The sequence below is a fragment of the Thermobia domestica genome, chromosome 8 (assembly GCF_964235325.1).
Source record: "Thermobia domestica chromosome 8, izTheDome1.hap1.1, whole genome shotgun sequence".
In the NCBI taxonomy this organism is placed as follows: Eukaryota; Metazoa; Arthropoda; class Insecta; order Zygentoma; family Lepismatidae; genus Thermobia; species Thermobia domestica.
The window spans coordinates 94457487-94484188 of record NC_137461.1 but is presented as its reverse complement, the minus strand read 5'-3'; the positions used below and the strand labels follow the sequence as shown (position 1 = coordinate 94484188).

The window sequence follows — 26702 nt, the reverse complement described above, 5'->3', positions numbered from 1 at the left end:
AAAATTTAGAATGTCTCTGGTTTGTACCCTGATAATTTAAAAGACCGAAAGTTGAACACTGTGTAGTAAAGGCAAACAAACGAACAAATGTAGAACGAGTCATCCTAGGAGCCTCAGTGACGTTCGCCAAATATGGATACCAAATAGCTATATTAATTTAAAACAAAGACATAATTCATCAAAATGTCTAAAATATTTTTCAACGTAAAATAAATGGTCTTATTGTTGAAGTTCACTTTCGATGCTTTGTGCATTCAATTACGGGAATTTCCCGAACACTTCTTTCACGACGGGTTTTCCCTGAAAATGCAGCTTGCTTTACTGTACATCGAAACTTCCATGTTACGTAGTCTTCGGAGCTCCGAGCATTAAGCTTCTTAATTTTGACAAGAATTTTTACGTTATTGCTAGTGTTGATTCTACAGAATGCTTATTTGAAGGCTAGCAACAAATGACTGAACTTAACTGTTGTTGGAAATCCAAATTTTACTGAATACTTTTGTTACCATCAAAGGTAAGAAATAATACTAATAGTTTTACTAATGTAGTTACATATTTACTGTTAGTACCGGCACCTATGACCTTAAACCCGTCAACGTATGAGGGATAACGTCCCTCGGCGGTGCCAGGTCAGGAAACACACTATTCATGGAAAGTATTTTCTAAAACATACAATCGCTTACTTTACTTCAAATAGGCTATAAGCATAATCCACACAGTAATTTGTTCTACAATTATCTCAAGCTAAGGTGAGGGTTTTATTTATTTATTCATTCATTCAGTGCATTTAGAGCTTTATAAAGGTCTTATGTTGAATATCGTTGTCTATCTTAACATGAAAGCATATAATTCGCCCAAAGAAAGTTTAAAATCTGCTAAAAATAACTTTCAATGTGATTACCTTAGTTGTACCAATAATACACTAACAAAAAAGTAAAAAACCCAGGTGGGTTTTAAGATGGGTTTTTTCACGGGTTTTTTCGGGCTGGGCCCACTTGGGCAAACCCTGCCGTATCCCCAGTTTTAAAGTGGGATATGCCACTGTAGTGTTTGGTATTTTTCCACTAGAAATCAAGTCGGGATCTCAAGCACCAGAAACACATGTGCTGGCCATTATATCATGAATTATGGATGTTCTTTATTTCTTCGCGTGTTTGAGGCATTTTCTTTTTAGGAACATTTGTAGCAGATTACAGAATTACGAATCGATTTATGTTGCAAGCGTGGGAATAAACGTCACGGTGTTCTCATCCCACTGCTTGCAGTTCAACCTTCTTTAGTAGGGCAATGCAAGGATGATTGTAAACCTATAACTAAGGACCAACTTTGAAAACTCTGTCTTAGGAAGTGGAGCAAGATGGAAGTTCTAAGTGAGCCTTACGTTTCGGAAAACGTTTTATCTGTTTTCATCACACGCGCCAGAAATGAAACAATAAAGAATATGCATACTTATTTTATTAATAGGAAACATATTTAATATAATCAAAGCTTTTAACTCAACTTAAGAACTCAGATAACAGTGGCTTTCTTGACCGTAGATGTTTCAATGACGATTTGTCTTCTTAATTAGTATACATAACCCTTTTAAGTTTTAGTATCTATATATAGACACTAAAGTAGTATCTTCATTATTCGATTTAAAAAAGGGGCTCAACCATATGAAGGTTGTGATTACGTGTCCATTCTGCATAATGAGGTGCTTCCATTTGTCCAATTTCTGCGAGATGGTCACATCCCAGTACCAAGGCGACAACTGCATCGTTCACCGAACCAGAATTTTGTGGGAATGGTGTGCTGAACATGAAGTGAACATCCTACATCTCATTTGGCCCGCGAATTCACCTGATCTCAACGTTATCGAGAAAATTGGAAACATGCTGGAACTGTCCGTGAGGAGGAGACATCAATATCCTCCCACGTTGGCCCCTGCGTGACCAGTTGTTCCAGAGAGGTTCCAAACTGGACTTGAACGTCATTCTCTCCTACATTGACAACATGCCACAGAAAATCAAAGCTGTAATCCGCGCCCAGAGTGGTATGACGCCTTACGAATAAAGTTCGCACTTAGTAGTCTTCTGTCCGGGATACTTATTTAGCTGATGATTATTCACAATCATCTGTTCTCAGCAAACATTAAGATGAGTGTTGAAAATACAGATGTGTTTCTTATGTTTTCTTAGGTAACTATAAGCATATAACTTGCTACATGTGCTAATTTACAACAGTTTTTTTTTTTGTTTGTTTTTTGTTTGATTGTATTCGAAAGTTTGTAATAACTGTTGATTATTTGAAATAACATTCATTTTCTGCCTCATAATTTTAAATAAACTTAATTTCATTTATTTCTTATTACAGTGATCCACCGTTGGAAGAGGATGATATACCAATGGGCGATTGGTTATGTCACTGCTGTAGGATTACAGTTGTAAGTTTTTTATTTCATTGTTGCAAATTGTGTCTTGCTTTCTTTTTGAACAAAATATGAAATTATGTGGAATTTATCCTTCGATATACCGCAAGTTTATTTAATTTCTGTTAGTGGAATTCTGTTAAAAGAAAAGATTCCTGAATACTCACTTTTATTTCGGAATTTCATTTGGCTTTTCTGTTTATATTTGTATTAAACGATGGTTGAACTTCATATCATCCAAAATTTAGATGGAAGGTTATGTAGGAGGGAGATTTTCCAACAGTGCTTTTAAATTAAAAGGAGATTCGTGGGAAATGTCTTAAAGTAAGATGGTTTCCTAATTATTTTATACGCGTAATAAGGAAGAAGAATGTGAATTATTAAACCAATTATTGAAGTACGCTCAACCCACTTCCATGAAGCTTAGTGAATAACTGAATAGTGAATTCTGAAAATTAAGAAATATATATAAGTAAAAAGTAAACTAGGTAGTACTACCAAATTTTAAGTGTTGCTGTTTTCAAGATCTTTCGTATGATGCACAAATTTGGGTGCCTCACAGGAATTACATAGACTCCGTACTCAGGTTTCTGGCCTACAACAATATTAGTAAAGACCCGTAATGTAAATGAAATTGAATTTGTGTCCAGTGTCCTGCCATGGAGCCCGCCGTGGTTCCTGGTATTCATAAGGATACATTAGCAGTTTCTTATTGATTAACACCGAAAATGATGTGAAACATACAAAAACGAAATTTAAAGAGTAGAGCAAGATAAGCTTTGGTTTGGATTGCAGTTCTAAGACAGTCATAATGTAAAATCTTTTAAATTTATTTATTTAATTTCAGTTGATTGTAACCTAAGTACACGTTTGCTGTAACTATTGTAATGGTCATGGTGGAAATACTATATTTTGACTGCTTTGACCTGAAGTATCTGTAATAAATATCATGATATATATGTCATGTGATAAAAATATCGATTCGAAACTTTTTTTAAACCGATTTAAAGAAAATAGGTTCTTAAATCAACCTATTTATATATATTTATTTATTGGATATGTTCATGCATAACTTCTACGTAGGTGCAGCGATTTTGGTGATTCTTTCTTTGTTTGAAAGAGTACGCCTTACAGGTGGTCCCAAATAAATTTCTTTACGATCTGATGGTAATTTTTGGACCTAGACCATGAAACGCCTCAAACAGATGTTGTGTTGAAATCGGTTAAGATTTTTGTTGAAAAAAGTTAAAAATTACTTTGTGTATTTCCGTCTGTAAACATAATGTGTCTTGGGAAGTAACTTGTATGTGTGAATCTTGTGGAATTATATCAACTCTGTTCCAAATTTGAATGTGGCACGTACCTTTTGTTCGTGAACACAGAAGTGAAATCGAAGAGAAAAGGGGCGAAGAGGTTGTTTAGAATCTGTGCTTTATTTTATTATTATTATTATTATTTTAATATCTTTTATGAGAACGGAAATTGGCTCTAATTCAAAGCACCATCCTAGTATTTGCCTAGTAAAGGCTCTTTCTGAATAGTCTTTTAAAGCATCAGAATAGGTTCATGAAATGCAACGGAATTTTCTTCCGATTGTTTGGATTGGATTACGTTTGAGTTTCGCGTCCCGTTGAGCAGCGAGGCTATATAAGACATGGAACTACAGCTTAACGTGGGATCCAAAACACTTGAACTTCCACCGTAAATCGAATCCGGGTTTCCCACACCAAAGACGCGTATGCTTTTCACATAGCGTCGAGGAAGCTTGTTCTTCTGATTGTGTAAAGCCCTGCCCGCTGGTCAGTGGCTAGCGCGTGCGCCTTTGGTACACAAAGTTCCGGATTCGATTCCCGGTGGGAGTGTACAAAAATTTAATTTTTCCGTTCACTTTCAATAAACCGTCTCCTTTAGCCTAAAGGTCATAGTCGTGGGATGTTAAAACATTTCGTTTCCCAATTGTGTAGTCTCACTTAATCAGTGTAGTAAAGATTTTATCCTTTGCATATGTGTAAGGAAAAGCTATAATTTAGTAAAAGGAAGTATATTTAAATAAACTAAATCGACAATAGGGGAATATACATTATAATTATGATATTACAATTATTATTTAAAAAATAATTTTTCGCTGAAGTAGTACTTGCTGTGATTTCAGGGAAAGAAAGAAGAATCAAGTTCTAGTACAAATCTAAAATCTGAAGGCAAGCCAGTCAAAGATACGAAAGGTAAGAAACTTCCTTTTCTTTCATTAATGGCAGTTGAGGAATTAGAGTGCTACCTGCTGTCGAAACACTATTCAACCTTGTTAACATAACTATATTTATTGTTCCTAGTACTGTCAAGATATGTACACTATCTTTTTTTAAACAACGTTGTTGTAATTTTCCCCAGTCCAAAAGTGCCACAGTTTTTTATTATTATTATTATTATTATTATATTTTAAGTAAAATCTACCTTCAAAATACTCCAAAACTTGTATTGAATGTGATTATAATACTTCCTTTAGTCGTGTTTCTTTGTACACACCTAGTTCAGAATTGGCTTAAAATATGTATTTATCAAGAGATCATCATCAAAACAGAATACTATGGAAGAAAAAATGGGAATCATACATAATGAATTTTGTTTGCGCTCGGTCAAATTCAAACACTGAATTTTGTTTTCACTGTAACAGTGTTCAATTGTAATTATTATATAAAAATGAAAAGGATCTTGTTTGTGATCATATCATATATGACTTTTTTTTTTTTTTTTTTAATGTAATCTCTTACCTCAAACTGCGTTTTTATCTTGTTACTTTGATTACATTACGTATTCTAAAGAGGAAACGGAGGTTCAAAATATATGCAAAGAATTGAATATCTCACGATTCTGTCAAGTTAGTCTGATGGAACTTGGTATATAAACTCCTTTAAAATAAGTAGATCCATGTCCGAGCGTTTTTGAGAATTCGCGTTTTAAGGAGGAGGAGGGAATCATTTTCTATAATTTCTTTCTTTACTGGTACATCGACTTTTGTTTGTGATTGTATCACGGGGGAAACGTTGAACAACTTGAAACTAATTTTTGAACGTAGTATCTACCTTGAGCTGGGCTTTTATCGTATTACGTGGTTCAAGGCGCATCCTGGGGGAGCGGTAGAGGCAACCTAAAATTTATATATAAAATACAATATGTCTCGATGTATATAAATTATTCATTAAAAATAAGTGGACACTTGTTGCAGCGTTTTTGAAAAATTTTCGTTTTAAAGGAAGAGTGGATGTTTTATAATTTCTTTCATCACATTGAAAGCGAAGTTCCTATTGTTTGTGATCCGATACCAGCAAAACTGTTTAACAGTTTGAAATGAACTTTGGAGCATAATGAGTACCTACTTTGGACTGTTTTCTTTTTAATAATTTTACTTTGATTAAATGGCACATCTTAATGAAGGAAGCGGGTTCAAACATTCAGCCAAAAATCCATAAACCCTTCAAGTTAGGAAGATGAAGCTCGGTATATAGACTCCTTATCAAAAATAAAGGGGATTTTTCTATCCCCGTTTTAAGGGGAGGAGGGCATTTTCTATATTTTTTTTTATTCATATTTAAATCGACGTTACCTGTTTGTGACCTTTTCTCGGCGAGACGGGTGAACAGTTTGAAATTTGTTTTTGAACATTCTTGGTTCCTACTTCAATCTGGTATTTTGCCATGTAACTTTGCGTAAAGGGCGTATCCTAAGGGGAAGAGGAGGCTCAAATAGTTCCATGAACCTAATTCTCCCCGTGCAAGGAACGTGCATTTCAGCTAGTGTGGAATAAAAAGCAGTGCGACTACATTCCCTTTGTTTTTGAGTTCATACTCGCGTGTTAGTACAAATAAATAATAAAATGTCTCCCTGAACTTCTGGTACTATCCCAATATTTCTTTTACGTGTTTTCAAGTAAACTAAAGGAATCTTCAGTCGGAACAGCTGGCTCACTACTTACAAACTACCATTTGTAGCATCTAAAATTTCCTATCCGATCTTTATTAAGGCTTTGAAATAGAAGGATTAAAAACTAAAAGAGGCATCGAAATTATTAGTATCAAAATACCAATTTTGAACTCTGCTAAGGTTAATCGTAATTCTCAAAGAAGACTATAAGAAACATCAAGTTTTCTCCAACTGTACTGTAATAAGGTTGAGTACTCTTTATTTTCAATCATGTTTGGGACTATACTTTTATCATTAATATTAAGCTGGAGCACACAGGTAATCTCTAAATAAAGGACTGCATTCTTTAAGAAAATTTTCATCGAATTGTAGTGTTTCTGATTCTCCTTGCAGGATTTTATCTTCTTAATTCTTCTTTTCAATAGGTGCGAAAGTCGAATCTGAAAGTGATACGAAGTTTCGCTCATGTAAGAAGAAAGATGAGGAAACATCTAGCGATGAAAGCAGAGGAACGAAACGGCAACAGACAGACTCTGAAGAAACGGAAAGAGATTGCAAAACGAGAAGAGACATGGAGGGAAGAGGGGTGAGAAAAAAGGCAGGAGATAAGAATCAAAGGAAACCTCCTGGGCCGGGAAATCCATTACAAATCTTAGCCAAGGCTGCCTCGTTAATGAATCCGAAACAATTCGAACTTCCTCACGACATGGTAACGCCATTCTCTTTTCCAGGAACAGAGAAAGGTATTACAATTGTTCTTATTCATTGTATATATATATATATATATACATTCTTATAGTAAAGATTATTATGAAATATCAATTTCTTTTTTAACGTGTTATAGATGTGAAACTTTTTTATATAAAGTGCGCAAAATATGTTATTTTGTAATTTTACTTTCTCGCGTATATGTGCTTGTGTAGACTTAAAATAATCAATACCTCTGAGTCTATAGCTTGCGTAGGATTTGATATTAGTATGTATCATTAGTTGTAAACTATGTTTAATAACTTGATTATAGTTAGAGTATAATTATTTATTTATTTATGTATTTTACACTATTGTTTTATCTTAATATTGTAACAGAAACGAATTTCAAGTTATAACTAACGCTTCATAACTAACTGGACATTTGTAATGTAAACTTAAAGGGAAATCTTATCCAACTTAAAAGATACCGACTTTACAAAATTATATCGAACGTCGAATTTTCGAGGACTGCTCTCAGAAGGGCCATTTTATAGGGGGGAGAAGGGCAACTCCGACAAATGTCAAGATTTCTTAATTTAGTTTTGGTTTCTTTCAAGTTTGGAATTGTAATTTTTATGAGTTTAAAATTTCCAACAGCGAAAATATAACTATAGCTTTTATAGACATTGGGTTAAATAAAATTAGTTAAAATGCATTTAGCGACTTTCTGAACACCCTGTGGTGGAAGGAATAAAGTTCAGTCCATTGATAATGCAGGAATTCATTGACTTTTGAGTTGTGATTGTTCATTAACATGGAGTTGGTAACAGTAGGGGCCCATGAAATCTATTATCTGGTATAAATACATAATAGATCTATTATGATTACATAATAATATAGTATGAAATCTGCTAGGAGCGAAAATTCGACGATTAATATGTGTATATATATTTTAAACCATCTATAATAATTTGAAGAAGCAGAAGTGAGTACGATTTGAGTTCATTAGCCCGACACTAATAAAACCTTCCCTATGGTAGCTGTAGATTCAAAAGAATTTACGTCATTTCACAAAGTATCGAAAATTAGTTCAACAGGAAAACTTGGAAAATAAAAACAAAAAAGTAGACAGAATTAAGTGTGATATACTAGTACTGTAGAGTAATTAAAATACCTTGCACCTCGGACTGTTGTTCAGTTTTAAAATTTAACTTCCATTATATATCCCGCGGTGTGACGTTAAACTAAAAAGAAAAGAGAAAAATCAAATAATATATAAGGGAAATATAAATGAAACCCGGTCACTACTGTAAAGTAACGGTAACGATTGTATTAACTCAAAACTGTAATTATAAACAGGACACATACTCACACATGTAGTGATACACAGTACATATACTCAAAAATAGTCGCCAAAACTGTTGGCACATTTATCCCATTGCGACACTAGCCGGTCGATTCCATCCTTGAAGAAGCTAGTAGGCTACTGTTGGATCCAGGCCTGGACCCAGTCAACGAATAGCTTGTTTTAGAGGTCCAAACACATGAAAATCACACGGTGAAAGGTCGGGACTGTACGGTGGATGTTCCAGCGTTTCCCACCGAAACTGCTGCAATGTCGTCTTCACCGCATTGGCCGTGTGTAGGCGGGCGTTATCATGCAGGAGGATAACGCCATTAGACAACATGCCTGGGCGTTTCGACTTGATGTCTCGTCTAAGGTTCTGTAAAGTGGCTTGATAACGCTAGGCACCCCGTTCCAGGAACTCGACAGGCAGTGGGCCCTTATGGTCAAAAAAGGACATCATGATCGTACCAGAACTGGTGTGCACGGCCTTTGATTTCTTTGGAGGTGGTGAAGTCGCATGTTTCCACTGCTTGCTCTGACGCTTGGTTTCCGGTTCAAAATTGTGACACGATGTTTCATCCCCTGTGACAATACGCGACAGAAAGCCGTTATTCCTCATGATAACGTTACAGATGACTCAAAGACAGCGCCATTCGAGTATTGCGCTGTTCGGCGGTCAGTTGGTGGGGAACCCACTGCGCACAAATTTTTCGAAAGTTCAAGTGTTGATGCATTATGGTGTGGACGGTGCCCACGCTAATACCCAGTAACCGATGGATCTCGTCCACGGTGATCCTGCGGTTGTCCAAGACTAAAGCATTCACTTCTGCAATCATGTCCGGTGTGATTACACGATGAGCCTGTCCAGGACGAGCCTCATCTTCCAGTGACTCGCGCCCCTCAAAGAATCTTTTGCGCCATTCTACAACACTTGCACGACTCAGACTGTACTCACCGTACACAGCCTTCATCCGTCCCCTCCGCCGCCAAAAATCGAATCACTCTTCGTTGTTCCTGCTTACTCACCTGCATGTTCGGTAGTGGACGATAACTTGTGTGACCACCTTCTCTTCGGCGTGAAACAACACTGTCTCTATGCAACGTCAAACGGTGCGCACGCGTCAGTCTCTCAACCAATCGATGGCGCCACCATACCTGCAGATACGTGGTGCCACCTTACGTACTGACCAGGTTTCATTTGAATGTTCCTCATAGTATTATACATTTTTATGTACATTATTAATGTAACTGATAACTGTAAAATAACTAAAAAAATTATATCTATTGAAAATTGTCATATGCGGCCTTCTTGGGAAATGGTCATTTTCAATATTGCCCTTAAGACAAAATAGGTTTCCTGTTCTAGATGGATATTGTTATTGTATTTTTATTTATTTATTTTTATTTTCTGGAGGGTGTGTGGGAAGAGTAAGTGGATATTTAAGTGGCTTTTTATGTACTTTTTTATAGTCATATCTTTTTTTAAAGGACGTTATGTAAATGTTCATCATATTTATATTGCTTTTCATCGCGTTTACGAATTAATTCAAGACATATTTTTTCACAAAGAAAAATGCCCTTATTTTGCATCCCGAACATGAGAATCAACAAAATTCTGTTTCTAGGATTTTTTTTCTTTATTTATTTTCTTCGGTAATGATAATTTTGCATTCATTACCTTCCAAATTAAATTTGTTTATTCGCTTTTAACTATCACTATCTACTTCAAACTATAAGTAGCCACATAACTTATACTTAAGATTACATTGAATTTCTTTCTTTATTTTGAAGGTCCAAGTAAAGTCACACGGAAGAAAAATTCGGTTCAAAAGAAGAAGCCGTATGAGCTTGATAATGGATTAGTTCCTTTACCAGTGAAAGTTTGCTTCGAATGTAGAAAGTAAGTGTTCTGTTTTATTTATTTATTTTTCGCCTACCGAATTCCATTCATTGTGTTGTGTTGGAAGTTAGCGTAAAATTGAAAACTGAAGGGATCCTTTGCTTCTCCGTTTTCGGACTACTTATGATACGGCAACGTCTCAGGTTTACGGAACAGCTATAATCAGGGAAGCAGAGGAACAGTATAGGAAGGAGAGGGGAAATAAAAGGAAAACAAACATTATACTATAGCATGTGAAAGCACTTTTAAAAAAATGCAAAGTGCTGAGAATCTATACGCAAATTGTGTTAAGTCATCACTGTGCTGCTTTTGTTTGCAGCATCATAGTTGGCAATATGTGAACCGATACTCGAAAAAGTGCATCTGTTTCTGTGATATTATTATAATATGTAACAGAGAGTGGCTAATCCTTTTAGGCTTAAGGACTGCGATTCATTTCAGAAATCATTGGCGGTCAACTTCCTTAATGTAGACAAATGGTGCCCAACTATAATGACCCAAGAACCATAACCATGTTTGTTTACCACTAAAATGGAGGACCGCAATAGAAGAATAGAAAGAAGTTACTTATTTTTTCCGATCTTTCCTCTTGCCTGCAACCCAAATAACAATGCATGTTTAGGGTCCTTACAAATTCACAAGTACTGTCATGAGCAGCAACGTGTTCCCTTAAAAAATAAATAAATAAAAAGCTGCTATAATCCAAAAGTAATTTAAATAATGCGTATATAAATATTTTGTTTCAAACAAAGTAATAGGATAAGTAACTTCTTTTCTAAGAATAAACAAGTCTTTGTTAGTGTCGTACGGTTATTATGAATGAACACAAATGCGTTACTTAGATTCTAAATATTTTCTTAACAAAACAGTGCTGAAAAAGTTTGCAGAGCACAGGTTCTTATTTAAGCTGTATTTATTCTTCCTTTAAACTGTACGAAATGCGCAATGTACTTTTATACTGGTTACTGTTAATGGAGTTACTCGTATTGGAATCCAGTACGAGAATGTACCACCGCAGACCAGCTCTCAAGACTTCCCGGTCGACTCGTTGGTCACCCCTGGTATATAGTATAGCGTGCTTTCTTTATATGTGCAAGTCTGATTTCATTGTTTTCTTATAAGTAATTTACTTTCCATTCGCACTTTGTTCGACTTATTACATACAGCTAATTTAGTTTCACTTTCCTTCCTTTCACGTTCTTCAGCTTCTCTGCAGATAAGTCTTATATAGACTAGAGACTTTGCGGTGTTATAGTTAACTTCACAAATGTGAATCGTAAGTAGAGTCATTGAAAAAAAGGAAAAAACTTATATATACTTATACTATATTTAACCAGATATAAGGTACATCCGTTTTTGATAAGAAAAAACGAAAATAAGTAATATTTCTCCTAAAAGACACAACGTAGTAATATAACAGCAAAAAATCCAGGAATTTGAAAAAGAAATCCTGTCTCAGAAAAAAAAATCTAACCTAATTACCGTATTTATTCTTGTATATTGCGCTACCTATTCAAATTTGATAAAAATAAGGTTTCTGCAATGTGCATTTCTCTCCCACGGGAAATTTCCTTTATATATACTAGAATTTTGGGAAAGCGTTATCGGTGTGAAAGAACTTTAATACCAGTATTTCCTTTGGTGAAATATATCCTTGAACAGGTAATGTTAATACCTATCCTCCAGCTGATTACATTACGATTAAAGATGTATTTTGTACTGTAATTATTCTATTCTGATAGTTAATATTTTGCAACTTGTATGGCTTCAATGATGTGTAATATACGGGAGTAAATATGTAAAAGTGTAATTATTTAACTCAATGTATTTATTAATTTTATATTGGTAAAATTTTATCAAGAAATCTACGTAGTTATAGTGACTAAAAATCCTGAGTTGTTTCATATAGCTCTGAAATATTACGTGCCTATTGTGCACTGTAAGTTTTAAGCCTAAAATTTTTACACACACACAAAGAAATAAGTAAATAAAATGACGCACATTATATACGCGTAAATATGACATTTAAAATATGCCATTTTCTTTTGGTGCAGATGAGGCAAGTTCTTTTTTTGATTGGTTGTTAACAGACATTCAGGTGTTTTACTTTCTTGGATTTGGTTTGGTTTGGAGTTTTAGTGTCCCGTTCAGCACCAAGCCTATATGAGACATGAACCTACAGCTTAACGTGGAAATCAAACCACGTAAACTCCCTCCGGGAATCGAACCTGGGTCTTTTGCGGCAAATGCGCGTACGCTAACAGTATAGCCGTGAGGAAGATCTTGTTTCGGTTTGGAGTGTGTATTTTCCGTCTTAGTGAAGGAAGCAATTTTAATGAAGTAATCATGATGTTATTTCTTTCAGGAGTTGCCGTAAAGCGCCGCTAGTTGCATGTGACTACTGCCCGTTACTTTTCCATCAAGATTGCCTTGATCCTCCTCTTACATCACTGCCAACAGGACGTTGGATGTGTCCAAATCATGCGGAACAGTTTTTGGTACGTATATTTCATAACAAAAGGAAAATTATTTCCAGTCAAATAGTTTTTATTAAGATAAAAGAATCTGCGAAAAGAATAAGACATACTGATTATCGTATTTAATTTTTAGCTCCTTTCTGACTTATTGATCATAGAAGTTTCAAATGCGGACTGAGTTTATGTGGAAGCGAGTTATTTGGTATAAGGTGAATTGTGTGGCGTTTAGGTTACTAGAGTAAAACTTTAAATAATAATAAATCCATAGAAAGAGTAAGGGTGACTCAAACAATTGTAATTTAAACATGGAATCTCTAAATCTCATTCTTAATTATAATCCATATATAGTCAACAGTTAATCGTCTTATTGTCTAGTATATTCTGCAAAAAAATTTTCATTTAAAAGTATATACTGTTTGTTTTAAATGTGTAATAATTGTAGGAAACACGTCATTCTGTTCGTGTGGTGGTGTCGAATTTTATTTACAGGGGGAACCAGGGTACGAAATCGTAACAGATGAAATGCGGGAGAAAAAAAAAAAAAAAAACTTTCACACACATTGGAGAGTTTACATGTTTGAATATCCATAGCTACTAACCTGTGTAAGATTGGAGATACTGTTAACCACAAGTTTACCCATTAATTAGGCATATATGTTAATTAGCCCTTTATATGAATTATTATAACTAATTTACAATCTTCTGACAAAAGTATATTTTTTTTCACTCCTCCTTGCAGTAAGGTTTTAGTTGGGAAGAATTTTCTTTCAAAATATTAGTAGTGGTGAATGCCCCTTCATCCTCCAGAAATTCGTGCTCTGGAGGGAACAGTGGTGTGAGTGTCGAAACAGCTAATATTACAATAAAACAATTTCATTCGTTGTGGTATATGTACAGAAACTTTCGTGATTACATCCAGTTCCTAAAAATAACTGTAATTGAAGCGAGCTTATACCATTAAATATGTATTCATTTAACATTCAACTCAATGAACATTTATGTGTTATCTTTATGATTTTTTCATAGAAGTTATGCTATTGTAGATAAAGTAGGCTCTCTTAGGAAATACCCTATTATTTTAGTTGATATACGTCAAGGATGCTGGGATAAAATCAACCCCATTTTGCAAGTTTACACATACACGTTTGATAATAATATTCCAGTATAACTGTAACATTTTAATACACTATAGCATATATTTTCATTGAAGCTTCGTTGAGTTGAAATTAGTAAAGAATCATGGGGAAGTTATCCAAATTTGGGAGCTTCCTCATACACTTAAGAAGCATTTTTGTGTATTTTTAACAAATACGTACTTTTGTAAAAGTTATTAGATTTTAATGCTATATGTTGGTTTATTTATTTATTTTATTTTATATATAAAGCTTCCCTGTCACCCACACTACTTAAGTCAGTTTATTTCCAAATTTAAGAAGACATTCTAAGAAATCATGAAAATTGCTTCGGTTTCCGTAAGAACACTTACTAATTGGGATTGTTATTTTTCAAGGTTAAGACTTTCAGAATTCTCCCAACTTGAATGAGATATGTGGTTCGCTCGTTTAGTACTAGTTTTATAAACCATCTACAAATAATTTCATCCATGTTTTTCTCTACACTGTGACGCTTTTACGTTTTATTTCAGGACCAGAAGCTTTTGACATCATGTAGTACAACAGAAAGAGTAAAACTTTGGGATGAGTATTGTGGGCCTGTTGATCAGGACGCCGTAAAAGTGGAGTTTTTTCGCAGAGCACATCGGAGATTTCCTCCGTTTAGGTACAAAATTAGGATGTCTGCAAGGAACAGGGTTAGAGTAAGTAGTTTATTTATTTCTCTCGATACATTACTCAAATTGTATGAAAGTGAAAAAAGACAGCAGCTGAAACACAAAATTCAAAATAAAGTATTATCTGATTATATCATGAAAGTAGTCAGCAAAATAATGGAAATTGAAACAGATTTTGGAGATTGACTAGGGCAGTTCTTATTTATGTGGAGAAAAATTAAATTTTGGAATTTTTTTAGACGTACCCTCTAAAATAAAATAAGGCATTACGTATATGATTATATCATAAAAGAACATTATTTTCAGTAGTAAATAAAATAATGGAAAGTAAAACAGTTTCTGGAGATCGATCAGGGTAGCTCTTATTTATATGGAGAAAAATTACATTTTGGAATTTTTTTAGATGTACCCTCTAAAATAGTTCCATATTGGACTAAAGTAAACCATAAGAAAAATTAGTTTTAATCAATAATATTAAATCGAGCCTCAAGCGATCTAAAGTTGTTATTATTATTATTATTATTTCATTTACGGTATATATTATATGGCAAAAGTCTGGAATACACCCTTGTAATTTGGAAACGAATGAAGGGTATAATACTATATCTTGGATGAAGGTAGAACTGCACCTCGATTTATGTAGCATAATTATGGCGGACATCTTAAAGTACACCATCTTGGATTCAGGTTCATTAGTTCAAATCGAAAGAGGGTCATGTGACATACCGTTTAGGGAAGCGTTTCACCGCAAACGTGAATCTGGCAATATTTTCAAGATACCTTCAGTCACGTAACAGTTATTACATGTGGAAAACTAAATCCTCCTTTATAATGCACTGTTACTTTGTCTAGTTACGGATAGCATATTTGTGGAATTTTTGGTGTCTTTGAAACAGCTGCTAGAGAAATTTGAATTTTTGTTTCGCAATAGACTGCAAATAAAATTACACAAAGATGATTCGTATAACATTCTAAAGAAAGAAGGAAGAATATAAGGAAACATGAAATAAATTGAAATATCCTCTATATAATAGGTTTATGGTGAGTTTTCAGTCATATTTGTAAAATTTACTTTTATCCCATCCAGGAAGAGATGGTCTACAGTATCTGCTAAATAAACTGCTTCTGTTTCTCGTTTTTCGTAAGAACATTTTTGTATTCTTATGCATCGTTTGTTACGTGAAGAAATTTAACTACAGTCTTTCGTTGAAGATAGTCATCATTATTTGACCACGAAATCGGATCATACTCAAGAAAGCCTTTTGGATCTTGAAGTGTATCAAGGAAGTGTTGTGTTTTTGTCGATAAAGAAAATCGTTTCACAAGAAATTCTATCATTTCACCACATATCTCAAGCTCTTTGCTATTTCAGTATTTCATTTAGTAGTTTTAATTTTCTTAATCCGTTCTTCTGCTTTTCTAACTTCATCGACAAGAAATGCAAACACTACATGTTCCTCTGTCAAATACCAGAGATGACGGGAAAACGTTGAAACAACAACTTTAGATAATTCAGCATCTACTTTTCTGTAAGTATGTACACCTTTCAGAAATTGCAGATCTTGCAGTGGTGAATGGGATGCTTTTGAGGCATTATAGAGTCGTATCAAACAGTGCATACTTTTCGAAGTCCTGTTTCTTGTTGTTTCGTTGAACGGAACTGTTGGCGAAAGAGAAATATTTTCTAACAGTAGATTGCTTTCCTCATCCACGTTGCATGGGGAATTGTTCCAGGCAAACGAAAGAAAATGCTTCGAGGAGGTATAGCACCCAGGAATTCGATAGTCAGTTCTAAAAATTCTCTATAATCTCCCGTTTCTATACATTAAAGCAAAATTTAATTCTTTCACTTCTTACATTGGAAATATTGTTCCTTATAAGTGCATAGCAAATTTCTAGAATAAAGTAATTGGAATCTGTTGTAGACCACTTGTTCTGAACACGCTTCAATAGGGAAGCGTCCGGTCTATATGTAACTGATACACCACACTTACTAAATACAGGTTTTAAAACCAATTCATAAATACCGATTCAAAGGCTGTCTGCAAGGATGGAAGTTATAGAAAATCTTTATGGAGCTTCCGGTGTAACAGAATTCAATCACTGTTGATACAAGCCGTACTGGACAAAGTTCCATTCTTTAGGTGAATGAACTGTAGTAGAAACAATAGATCGTCTTTTTCATGATGACAAACGGAAACACCAATGAGCTATTTGACCATCTCCTGTAATAATTATTGGTAGCTGGCTGTAATAATTATTGGTTCTCTACCAGTCGCTTCGTCAGTAGTTTTCCGCCCTAATACACAATTAATGTAATTGATGTTCTTTGAAAGTGTTCCTTGTCTCTTTGTCTAACTTCAATAGGGAGTTTCTCTCGACATCGGTGAGTGGAAGATCTACTTATCACCACTTCGTCTTATGTTTCTCCCGTTGCTGTCAGAGTATGCATTTCTGCTCTATCAGTGACGTTGTATCGACCAAGAACAGTAAAACAGTCTTGTAGTAATATTTTTTTTTTCTCTTTTCCCTATCTTTGAGGATCCAGGCACCCAAACCAGTTGACCTTTTTGCATCGTTATCTGAACTGCTTACGTATACGTTATTTGTTGTATTAAGCTCAAAAAATAATTTCCAGATTCAGTTTAAGTCCAATATTTAAATGTAACAATACAGTTTCCAATGGTATATACTTAGTACTTTGTGCAGTATGATACAGTTACTTTTAAAAAAAAAATGTAACATATATGGAGTTATATTATGTAAGACTTTTGTAACTGGAGACAATGTCCTTGTAGAAGTTAATACAGGGACAGGTAATACAAAATTCAATGTTGTATACATTCTTTACATCAGAGCTTTCTAACTTGGATGTCTCTATACCCTGAGGAGTCGCGAGATAACCGGAAGGCTGTCGCGAAATTATTTGTTATTTATTCAGAATGTTAAATGAATAAAGACTTAGTAATAAAATATAAAATATAAATATGTAATAAAATGTAAATAAATTTCCTTATTTTCGTTTCGCACATTAAAACTGCATGATCGAGATTGATTTCTGCAGTTTTGTGCGAACAGCATTCAATGGTAGCACTAGATGTTTTCTGTTTTTAATGCAGTAAGATCGTGAAAGTAAGACTGTAGAATGAGGAGTACATAGAAATGGGTTTCTTATGGTGTAAGGACATCGGAGTGTTAGATATATATATATATGTGAAGAAAGAAAAAAGGAAGGGTGTCGTTTATAATTATGTGTATTAATAGGCCATTGCCATAAGGAAAAGTCTGGAAAACACTCCTGTACATTAAAGGCAAGGTCCGTCGACCCTACTGTTCCTTTGCTCTTTTAAGATCGCGTCATAACTACCCTTCTTTGAAAACCGAAGATGCAGTAAAATCGTGACGTCACGGCGGGAGCAGAAACAGCTTCCGCCCAAGGTCCTTATCATTCACTCTTGCTTGTTAGTTTGATTTTTGCAGGGAAGTGAGTGATTCTTGTTTTCCTGTATTGAGAAAAATGTATTATTATAGTGTTCATGTTAACCTATAAGCTATCGAATTGTACAAGTACCTGTCGCGTAGATGCCGAGAGCCCAGAAATCTAAATCCTAAATCCTAAAGTACTTGTCGCAATCATAGTAGAAATACTAAGCGTTCCGAAGTTATTTATCATGTTTTCTCCTCGAATCCTCTGCAGAAAGCCTGGCAAAAGAAATGCCGTCGGAAAGACACCTTTAAAGTTGAAAACGCCAATGTCTATTCCGATCATTTTATTTCCGAAGTTTAGCGTGAAGAGAACGAAAAACTAAGGTCTGACAGTATGTACAGAGAAAAAATAATTATATTTACAAACGAAGTTAAAAGAATTGGAAAGCAAATATAATAAAGAATTAATTTCAAAGGCCAGTTCTAAAATATATTATGATCGTTTCAATAGAGTGGTTAATAACCAGGTGGTGGATATAGTTGGATATATTACGTAGAAGTTTTTTACCGGACCAGGTAAATATGCTAATAAATAGCAAGGAAAAACTATTAAACTAACTAAGATGGACTGTTATCATTCCTGCATTAACACAACGCGCCTCAGTGATAAATTATACAATCATCTGCGGTTACAAGTGCGAATCCCCGTACCCAATGTGTCAACACTTCGACGTTGTTTGCAAAAATTACCGTTTTCTCCTGGTATTCTTACCACCGTTTTGCAAATTTTGACGGAGCAAGAGGCTGCTTAAATAGAGTGGAGAAATTTTCTTGATGAAATGAATGTTAATGAGCGCGTGTGCTATGACGAAGAGATTGATTTAATTTTGGGATCACACAGAAATATCCAGGTGGCAATGATTCGAGGCTTGATAGATTGTAGAAACAGTCAGTGTATTATGATTTCGATAAGACTATGATTAAAAAGTTACTCTTCGAAATCATGTCGAAAGTTGAAGTCCTAGGATTCAAGATAGTTGCAGTTCTTTCCAAGTTGAATAATGGTAATATAAGGCTATGTGGTGGTCTCGTTTCACCTTCTTCCGGGTGGATGGAAGCAATATAAAAATAAGAAGTTATATTTTAAAAAAATCTAAGAAAGAAGAAAAAATCTGATTGGCCAACCATTTGATGTCCTAAGAAAGAGACTTCTATGTTGAAACTATTCGACAAGTCTAGGACATTCTTCAGAATTCGGTTTTTGAATAGAAAAACACGGGAACTTCGGAGAATGAATGTTCTTAAGATAGTGGATGCAAAGCGATTCTTCAAATGCTGCTAAAGTGAGTACATATTTTATAAGTATGTAGTCTTTATTTTTTTCGCATTTTTAAAATTTCTTTTCCTTTGCAAATCGCTACGGCTGAACATTGGCTTAGCACAGGATATTTGTCCCTGCTTCACCGCAGTGACGTCACATTACAGTTGGAGAAAGTGCCTACGCAGAAATAATGAGTTGTGAAGGGGCCTATAAAAGCGCTAAACAATAGGCTCGAGAGACTTTCCATTAAAGGATTTCTTCCTTTTGCAGATAGTATTCTTAGGTAAATAATTAATTGTATCTTGTCGGATTTGTGTTTGTGGTGAAACGCTACCCCAAAACGATATGTCATATGACCCTCCTTCGATTTGAAATTTTAAACCTGAATCCAAGATAATTTATTTAAAGATGGCTGTCATGATGGTACTACATAAAATGAGGTGTGGTAATATTTCCACTACCTTTAGCTTTATCCAAGATATGGTGCCATTACGTTCAGCCGTTTCTAAATTACAAATGTGTATTCCAGATTTTTGTCACTGTTGAAAACTTTAGGTCGCTCGAGGCACCATTTAATATTACTGAATGAAACTAATTTTTCTCATTGTTTACTTCGGTCCGATATGAAATCATTTTAGGGGGTACGTTTAAAGAAAATCGAGAATTAAGGACCACCCTAAAATAAATGAATATATATATATATATATTTTGTTGATCCTTTATGTGGGGAAAAAAGATTTTTAAAAAAGTGTGGAGAATTAGCAGTAATCACGTCCACTTTGTATACTAATAAAGAGCATGAGGCATTACTTCTTTCTCTTTAATAACTTCTTCTGTACATAGGAAGAAATGGCTATCTTGCTTTTCAGTTATTCTCTGGAAATTTCATGCCGAATCTTTCGTTTTTTATTTATTTATTTATTTATTGTTAAGGGCAATAGAAAGCAGGGTGGATTGATTTAAATCACTTGCATTTCAAAATAAGAATCGATGATTTAAGACAAATTCCGAAATAAAATAATTTAAAGTGAAAATAAATGAAATCCCGTTTCTGTTCTATTATTTCAATCATAGAAGAAGATAATCATAATACAATGAGAACTGTATGTACAACACAGTATGAAAACGAATGTCATGCAGAGGATGATTAGGGAAAATCCCGTTTTGAATGGGTATCGGGGGGAATCCTGCTTTCTTCTCTTCGTAACATAGGGTTTTTAAATGGTTAACTATTCTAACGGAAATCACCATGGACATTTAAGACGAAAATTCTTTTGTGTGTGCATCTGTTTGTTCCCAGATAATAGAGGCGTATTTAGAGGGGTCCGAATCCTCTCCGAGACTTTTTTATGTGTATTTCGTCCGTAAGCTAGTTCCGATAGTTTAAAAATATGCATCGCCAAATACCAGTAATATTTGCAAAAAATAGGTGCCATGTTGATAAATGTTGCTGTCCTTTTTCCTTAATGCATGAACCCCAATACTTTCACTCAAATGGCATAATTAACACTTAATATTACTTCCTAATGTTTTTTCTGCAGTTCGCGAGTTGTATTACAGTGCGTCCCACTAGCTTTCGAACCCGAAAAAAACGTTATAATTTCCAACAAATATACATAGGAAAATGAAATTCACAATACGTGTACCTTGTTTCATGCTGAATACATGACCGTCACAGCAGGTGCTGAAAGTGTCCTCCCTGGACGTCAAGACATGTTTGTACACGGCGTTCCATATTGTGAAAAGTCCGAGGTAGAGTCTCCGGTGTGATCTCATGAATCGCATTCTCAGTGTTGTTTCGCAACTCTTGCAGTGATCGTGGGTTGTTTCTGTAGACACAACCTTTAAGAAAACCCCATAAGAAGAAATCAGATGGTATCAAATCCGGGGATCTTGGCGGCCACAATCCTTTGGAGATTATCCTGTCACCAAAAAAGGACTCAATTTCTGCCATGGCCACGTTGGAAGTATGGCACGTTGCTCCGTCTTGTTGGAAATAACCGCGACGCAGTTCTTGATCGTCCAGCTGATTCACAAATTCACTGAAGATGTGTATATAAACTTGTGTGTTTACTGTATCTTCAAAGAAGGTGGGTCCAATAATACACTGTCGGGAAATTGCACACCAAACTTCCATCTTCAAGGGATGAAGTGGAATCTCATGGTACACATGAGGATTTTCGGCGGCCCACACCGAGTATTCTGCGAGTTCGCATAACCGGAGAGATGGAACCAAGCTTCATCTGTGAACCAAGTATAGTCTAGGATTCCTAGATTGTCGTGCAACAAAGCTTGCAACCAACGACAATACATCACGCGCTTTTCCCAATCTGTAGTCTTCAACTCCTGGACGACTGTAACGCGATATGGAAACAGCTTGGCTCTTTTGGCGGCTCTTTGCACAGTTGACTTTGACATCCCTATCTCTTGTGATAATCGACGCAGGCTCTTCTTAAGGGACTGCAAAAGACGCTGCCGCACATTCTGTACTGTCTCCTCGGACATCCGTGGACGCGGCCTCCATGTCCCGTAAGCAACGTTCCTGTTGTTTCGAACTTGTTCACCAAATGATGTATTGATGATTTCGATGGTCCTTTACGGCATCCAAGTTCACGGCAAAATTCACGTTGAACGGTCTGATACGATCCCGATATCCAATATTTTTTAACAATGAACGCGCGTTCCTGTACGGTGTACAGAACCATCCTCGCGATGCAGCGACTCGAGTCACTAACGCACGCGCACCACGCCAAGCAGCACTTCCCCTGGCGCCACCTGTCGTCTTTGTTTTGACGTGTGCGATTCTGTTCAACCCTTTCTCGTGTTTAGCATGAAACAAGGTACGTGTATTGTGAATTTCATTTTATGTACATTTGTTCGGAAATTATAACGTTTTTTCCGGGTTCGAGAAACGCACTGTACGTGGAGAAAGATTTGATTTAAATAAAAAAAAAAAAAAAAATCAACAAAAATTATTTTTTAAAAAATCATGATTTTTTTTCACCCTGATAAAAAGTTAAAATTGATAGAACAAAAGAAAGGAAAGCAACGAGAGTGTGTTAAAAAAAATGAGATGAAATTTAACCTTTACTTTAGCATACGGTTATAATCAGTGAGGTGTATGCGGTGAATCATGAATTTTAGTGAATGGTGATGGAGGACTTAGTTGAATGAGAAAGTGAAAGAGGACAAGGGAACTCGAGTAAACCCATAGACACGATGTTATCCACCAAACTCTCACATGGCCTCGGATCAAACCTGAAGCTTATTATACAGAGGTGAACGCGCTACTATTCAATCATCATGTCCTGGAGGACCCGGAGCTATTAATACGTACAGTCAAGACCTACACCTTCTGATGGCTCCAGCACTGCAATCACCAAATCAGGACATGTTTTGGTAGTCCAAGATATTATTTCGTGAATTTTGAACTATTTCTGTTGTTGGGAGTAGAAATCCTGGCATTATATGAGGTACAGACATGAAGTTGTAGTGCTAGAACATTAAGAAGTATTTTTTAACATCAAATGCTAATCATTTTTCATATGTATTATTTCCTTTCTTTCGTTTCGTTTATTAGTTTCAATTGTTATTAGTCGATTTATTATTATTAGCTGGAACTTCCCCAATAGTCAGTGTAAGTAGATATATTTACTGTTAAGGTGTAATATGTCTGCATGTTCAAAATAATTTCATTGGCGAAATGACCCTATATTAGATCCGTAGGTATGCCTTATCTGTGGAAATATACGTACTAAGAGCTTCTGAAAATGCCTGCTTATGGTTGTAACAAAGCGGATTTTTCAATCAAACTACGTTTTGTCCTTAATTTCCAGGTGCCAGAAGCTGTAAAGGAGCAGTACAAAAATCCACCTCCCCTTCTTCCTCAGGTGAGAGAGATTCCATATGCATCTTCGTCAGGAATCGCTGGAATTAAGTCAGAGTTCAGTGCAAGCAGCGAGGAGCAGGATGAGGTAACTAAATATACTAACTTCAGGATTTTAATTAAGTTAATTTATAGTCATAAAAATTCCAAATCTTAAAGAAGACCTATATGGAAGAGAGAAAGAAACTATAATACAATATAATATTATATAATGCGTTTTATTATTCTGTTGCCAAAATTTCAGCCCCTAATGATCTTGATGGCATCGTGTAAAGAGTTGTAAGATTTCTAGGTTTTGTTCTGAATCTGTAGAATTTAAAGTTGATTTAATAAGTTGAATGATAAATGTATGAACACGAGAACACTTATTTTCAGTTTTCATGAAAGTCTTTCATATTGGTGTTTTCAATGCCATTAGAGGTTGAAATATTGGACAGTAATAATAATAAACGCTCTAAAGATAAATAAATAAATAAGAGTTATTGTGTTCTTATTATAGTACGAGTGCGTAGTATCAAAGTGAAAACTTCTTTACAGTTTTATCACACGATAATGTCGTTACTGATATTTCGAGTAAATTTTGTCACAAATTGTTTGGGAAATCTGTGATAAAGAACTACACTGTTGTTTCGTAATCTGAATGACTTTGTTTCATGCCCTGTAGAATTCCATCCTGATTAGATTTTTCTCCCTGATTTGTTGTATCTGTGCAAGCGAATGCTGAGATGGTGTCTTAAAGAGAAAGTATTATTTTCAAAAACAGTTTCTGGACTTAGTGTTCACAGGAAACATCATTCGTTTAATAAAAATAGTCTCAAATAAACGTAGAAGCTAACTTGTGTTCAGATTGTCTAAACTGTCAGGCTTAGGCAAGAATCCATGTTTCCTTTTTTCCACAGTGTACAATGTGATCAGTTGTCAAAGAGCTGTTAATCATCTCTATATATTCTTCTGTTTATCATTTCGAACTAACTGTTTCAAGTATAGTTTCGTTTGAGGTAGAGAGAACTTACGTGCTTCTGAGATCCTCTGTAAATTGAGCTGTTTTTTAACCCTATAGTTTTCCTGTGTCGGGGTAATGAAGACTATTTACACCAGCAATTTATTCTGGAACTTTTCTTATTGATATGTTCCGCTATTGCCTCATATAAATTATTTTTCTATTTAAAATAATTTCTATTTTGCTGTCTTGTTTTCTAGTGGCTGAAAAGTGTGATTGCCTTGCAAACGAGCATAGCGTATCATATGGCGCAGAAGGAGCAGCTGAAGATGGAAGAAAAGTCTTCCGTTGCGGACATGCCAGTCACTGCCAACTCACAGTTCAATTCCATTTTGAACCATAGTACAAATCGGACAGTGGTCAATGGCAGTGTTATTACGAATAGTGATTCTAGTGTGCCACCTAAAAATATGCCAAATGGACCCATATCACTGCTTAAAGATAAGCATTGCATAAGGGATTTATCCCCCCCTCAAAATGGAGAGTTGGGACATACAAAGAGTGGTAGTGTTGATGTAGTGAACAAAGTGAGTATTGATGTGCCAGTGAAGGAGTGGAAAAGTGACAGTGATTGTGTAAATAATGTAATGAAAATTAGTGGTTCTGTGAATCAGTCATCACCTCCTGTACAGTGTCAAATGCAGAAGAGTGTCGTTTTAAATAAGACTGGAACTAACCAAATAATCACAAAAGTTATGAAAGGGTAAGTTAAGCTCTTCATCTACCGTTATTCCCTTTTCCCGTCTGCAAATTGTATTAGAGTTATTAGTATTGTAACCTTCCATTAGTGTTTAAAAAATTATCTACATTTAAGTACTTCTTCAGTTCATGAGTTGATTACTTTTCATTGTGTAAAGAAAAAATTAATGTTATGAATATTTCTAAATAACTGAAAGACAGTGGAGAATGCCAGAAACTTACAAGTAGGCCTCTAATATTGTATATACTTGTAAAAATATTAAATAAACTAATAGATACGCAACTATGTTGCACCAGAAAATATTCAAAAAACCGCAGTTCGTTTCATCGGTAGATCTTCGGAAAACAGAAGGCATTAATGGATTATTTCATATTATACCACCACATGTCCTCCTGTGGCGATAAACAGAGTTTTAAGGTAGAAGTACTCGTTATTGAACTGACAAATAATTCCTACGTTATTCTTATATCCCAGAAATCTAAGGTTCTAGTTTATGGCATTATAATTGTTGGATCACGTTTTTTTCTGAGCTTGATAAAAGATGTTCAAACACACCAAATCGAAAGAAATAATGTTAAATTATATAATTCAGTTACTTTAAATAATAATTTTAACCGTAACAAGTCAAACCTAACCACCCCTTCCCGTCAAATGATAAATTACTGAAAATTAAAAAGGTCAGGGTTTGAAAATCCCAGTTAAAAACAATACCCCAGATAGCCTATTATTGTTTTTCTTTTTTTTTTTGGGGGGGGGGGGATTACGTTTTATTGAACTTTGTACGTACATTTAAAGCAGTATTTCTCCTTAAAATACATTTAAGCATTCATGTTCTACTGTATACACGAACTATGGAATTCTCTTCTCGCACAAAGGGAAACCGTGAAGCCCCGTCCGCGTTTCGTGGAACACACTTTCATCATTGGGACTCCCTTATATTTCGACTTCTAGAAGGAAGATTATAGTTCCTTAGAGTAATGAGGAGTGGATAATTTTATATAAACTTTTTATATTGTATAAAAATGTATGTATATGTATGTATGTGTGCTGCAGCATACCTCTGGAATGCCTAGAACAACTTCAACCAATCTTGGTATATATATATATAAAACCTGGAACAAAATACTGTGGATGGGTGGTAAAATTCCTAGCACCCCTGGGAGAGGGAGGATGGATGACATATAAAAATAATTGATGAAGATTAATCTTAGAGCCAAATCGATGGTTTTCGGAATCGCTGAGATGAGTATTGACATGCCAGATGCCGAGCAAGATCTCGGACCTCTAGGAAAGGGGTGACATGCAAAAATAACCAAAACGACCGATATTAGTGTCGAATCCACAGTTTTTGAGGTAGCTGAAATTAAAAGTGACAAACCCGATGCCATTTAAGTCGAATTCAGCCCCATTGGAATGACAGGAGAGATGTCTAAAATTGACATAAAGCGTTGTTTGTGATCACGTCACGGGAATAGGCTGACCCGTTTGAAATGAATTTTGGTACATAAGTACCGACCTGTAGCTGGAGTCTTACACTGTCATTGAGATTAAAGGGCTTCTCTTAAGTGGGTAGGGAGGTTCAAACTTTTATGAGAAAGTATACCTATCTTTTCTGCGCGAATAACGGACATTTTAGCTAGTATAGAGTAGGAATATAGTCTGTTACACTCAGGATTCAAATCCATGGGCCAGCCGTCGTGTCTGAAGATTTCTTTAGTTTCCCTCAAAGGACGCCCGGCAAGCACTATGATAATACTTCACTGTCCAAGTATAGTGTTGAGAAAATGGTGGTATATGCTCAGTAATTTCCCTTTTTAAATTAGGCGTCTTCGATTTT

General features: G+C 35.2%; 1 protein-coding gene across 1 annotated transcript in view; it reads left to right on the top strand.

Moving 5' to 3' along the window:
- Positions 1–26702, top strand: part of LOC145693089 (PHD finger protein 12) — a 74535-nt gene that overhangs the window by 9043 nt on the left and 38790 nt on the right. Inside the window, exons 3-10 of the mRNA XM_081768777.1 lie at positions 2356–2425; positions 4563–4632; positions 6754–7071; positions 10158–10266; positions 12632–12764; positions 14389–14559; positions 23116–23253; positions 24366–24868. Of these exons, the coding sequence (XP_081624903.1) occupies positions 2356–2425; positions 4563–4632; positions 6754–7071; positions 10158–10266; positions 12632–12764; positions 14389–14559; positions 23116–23253; positions 24366–24868 (1512 nt within the window). The remainder of the gene's footprint in view (positions 1–2355; positions 2426–4562; positions 4633–6753; positions 7072–10157; positions 10267–12631; positions 12765–14388; positions 14560–23115; positions 23254–24365; positions 24869–26702) is intronic.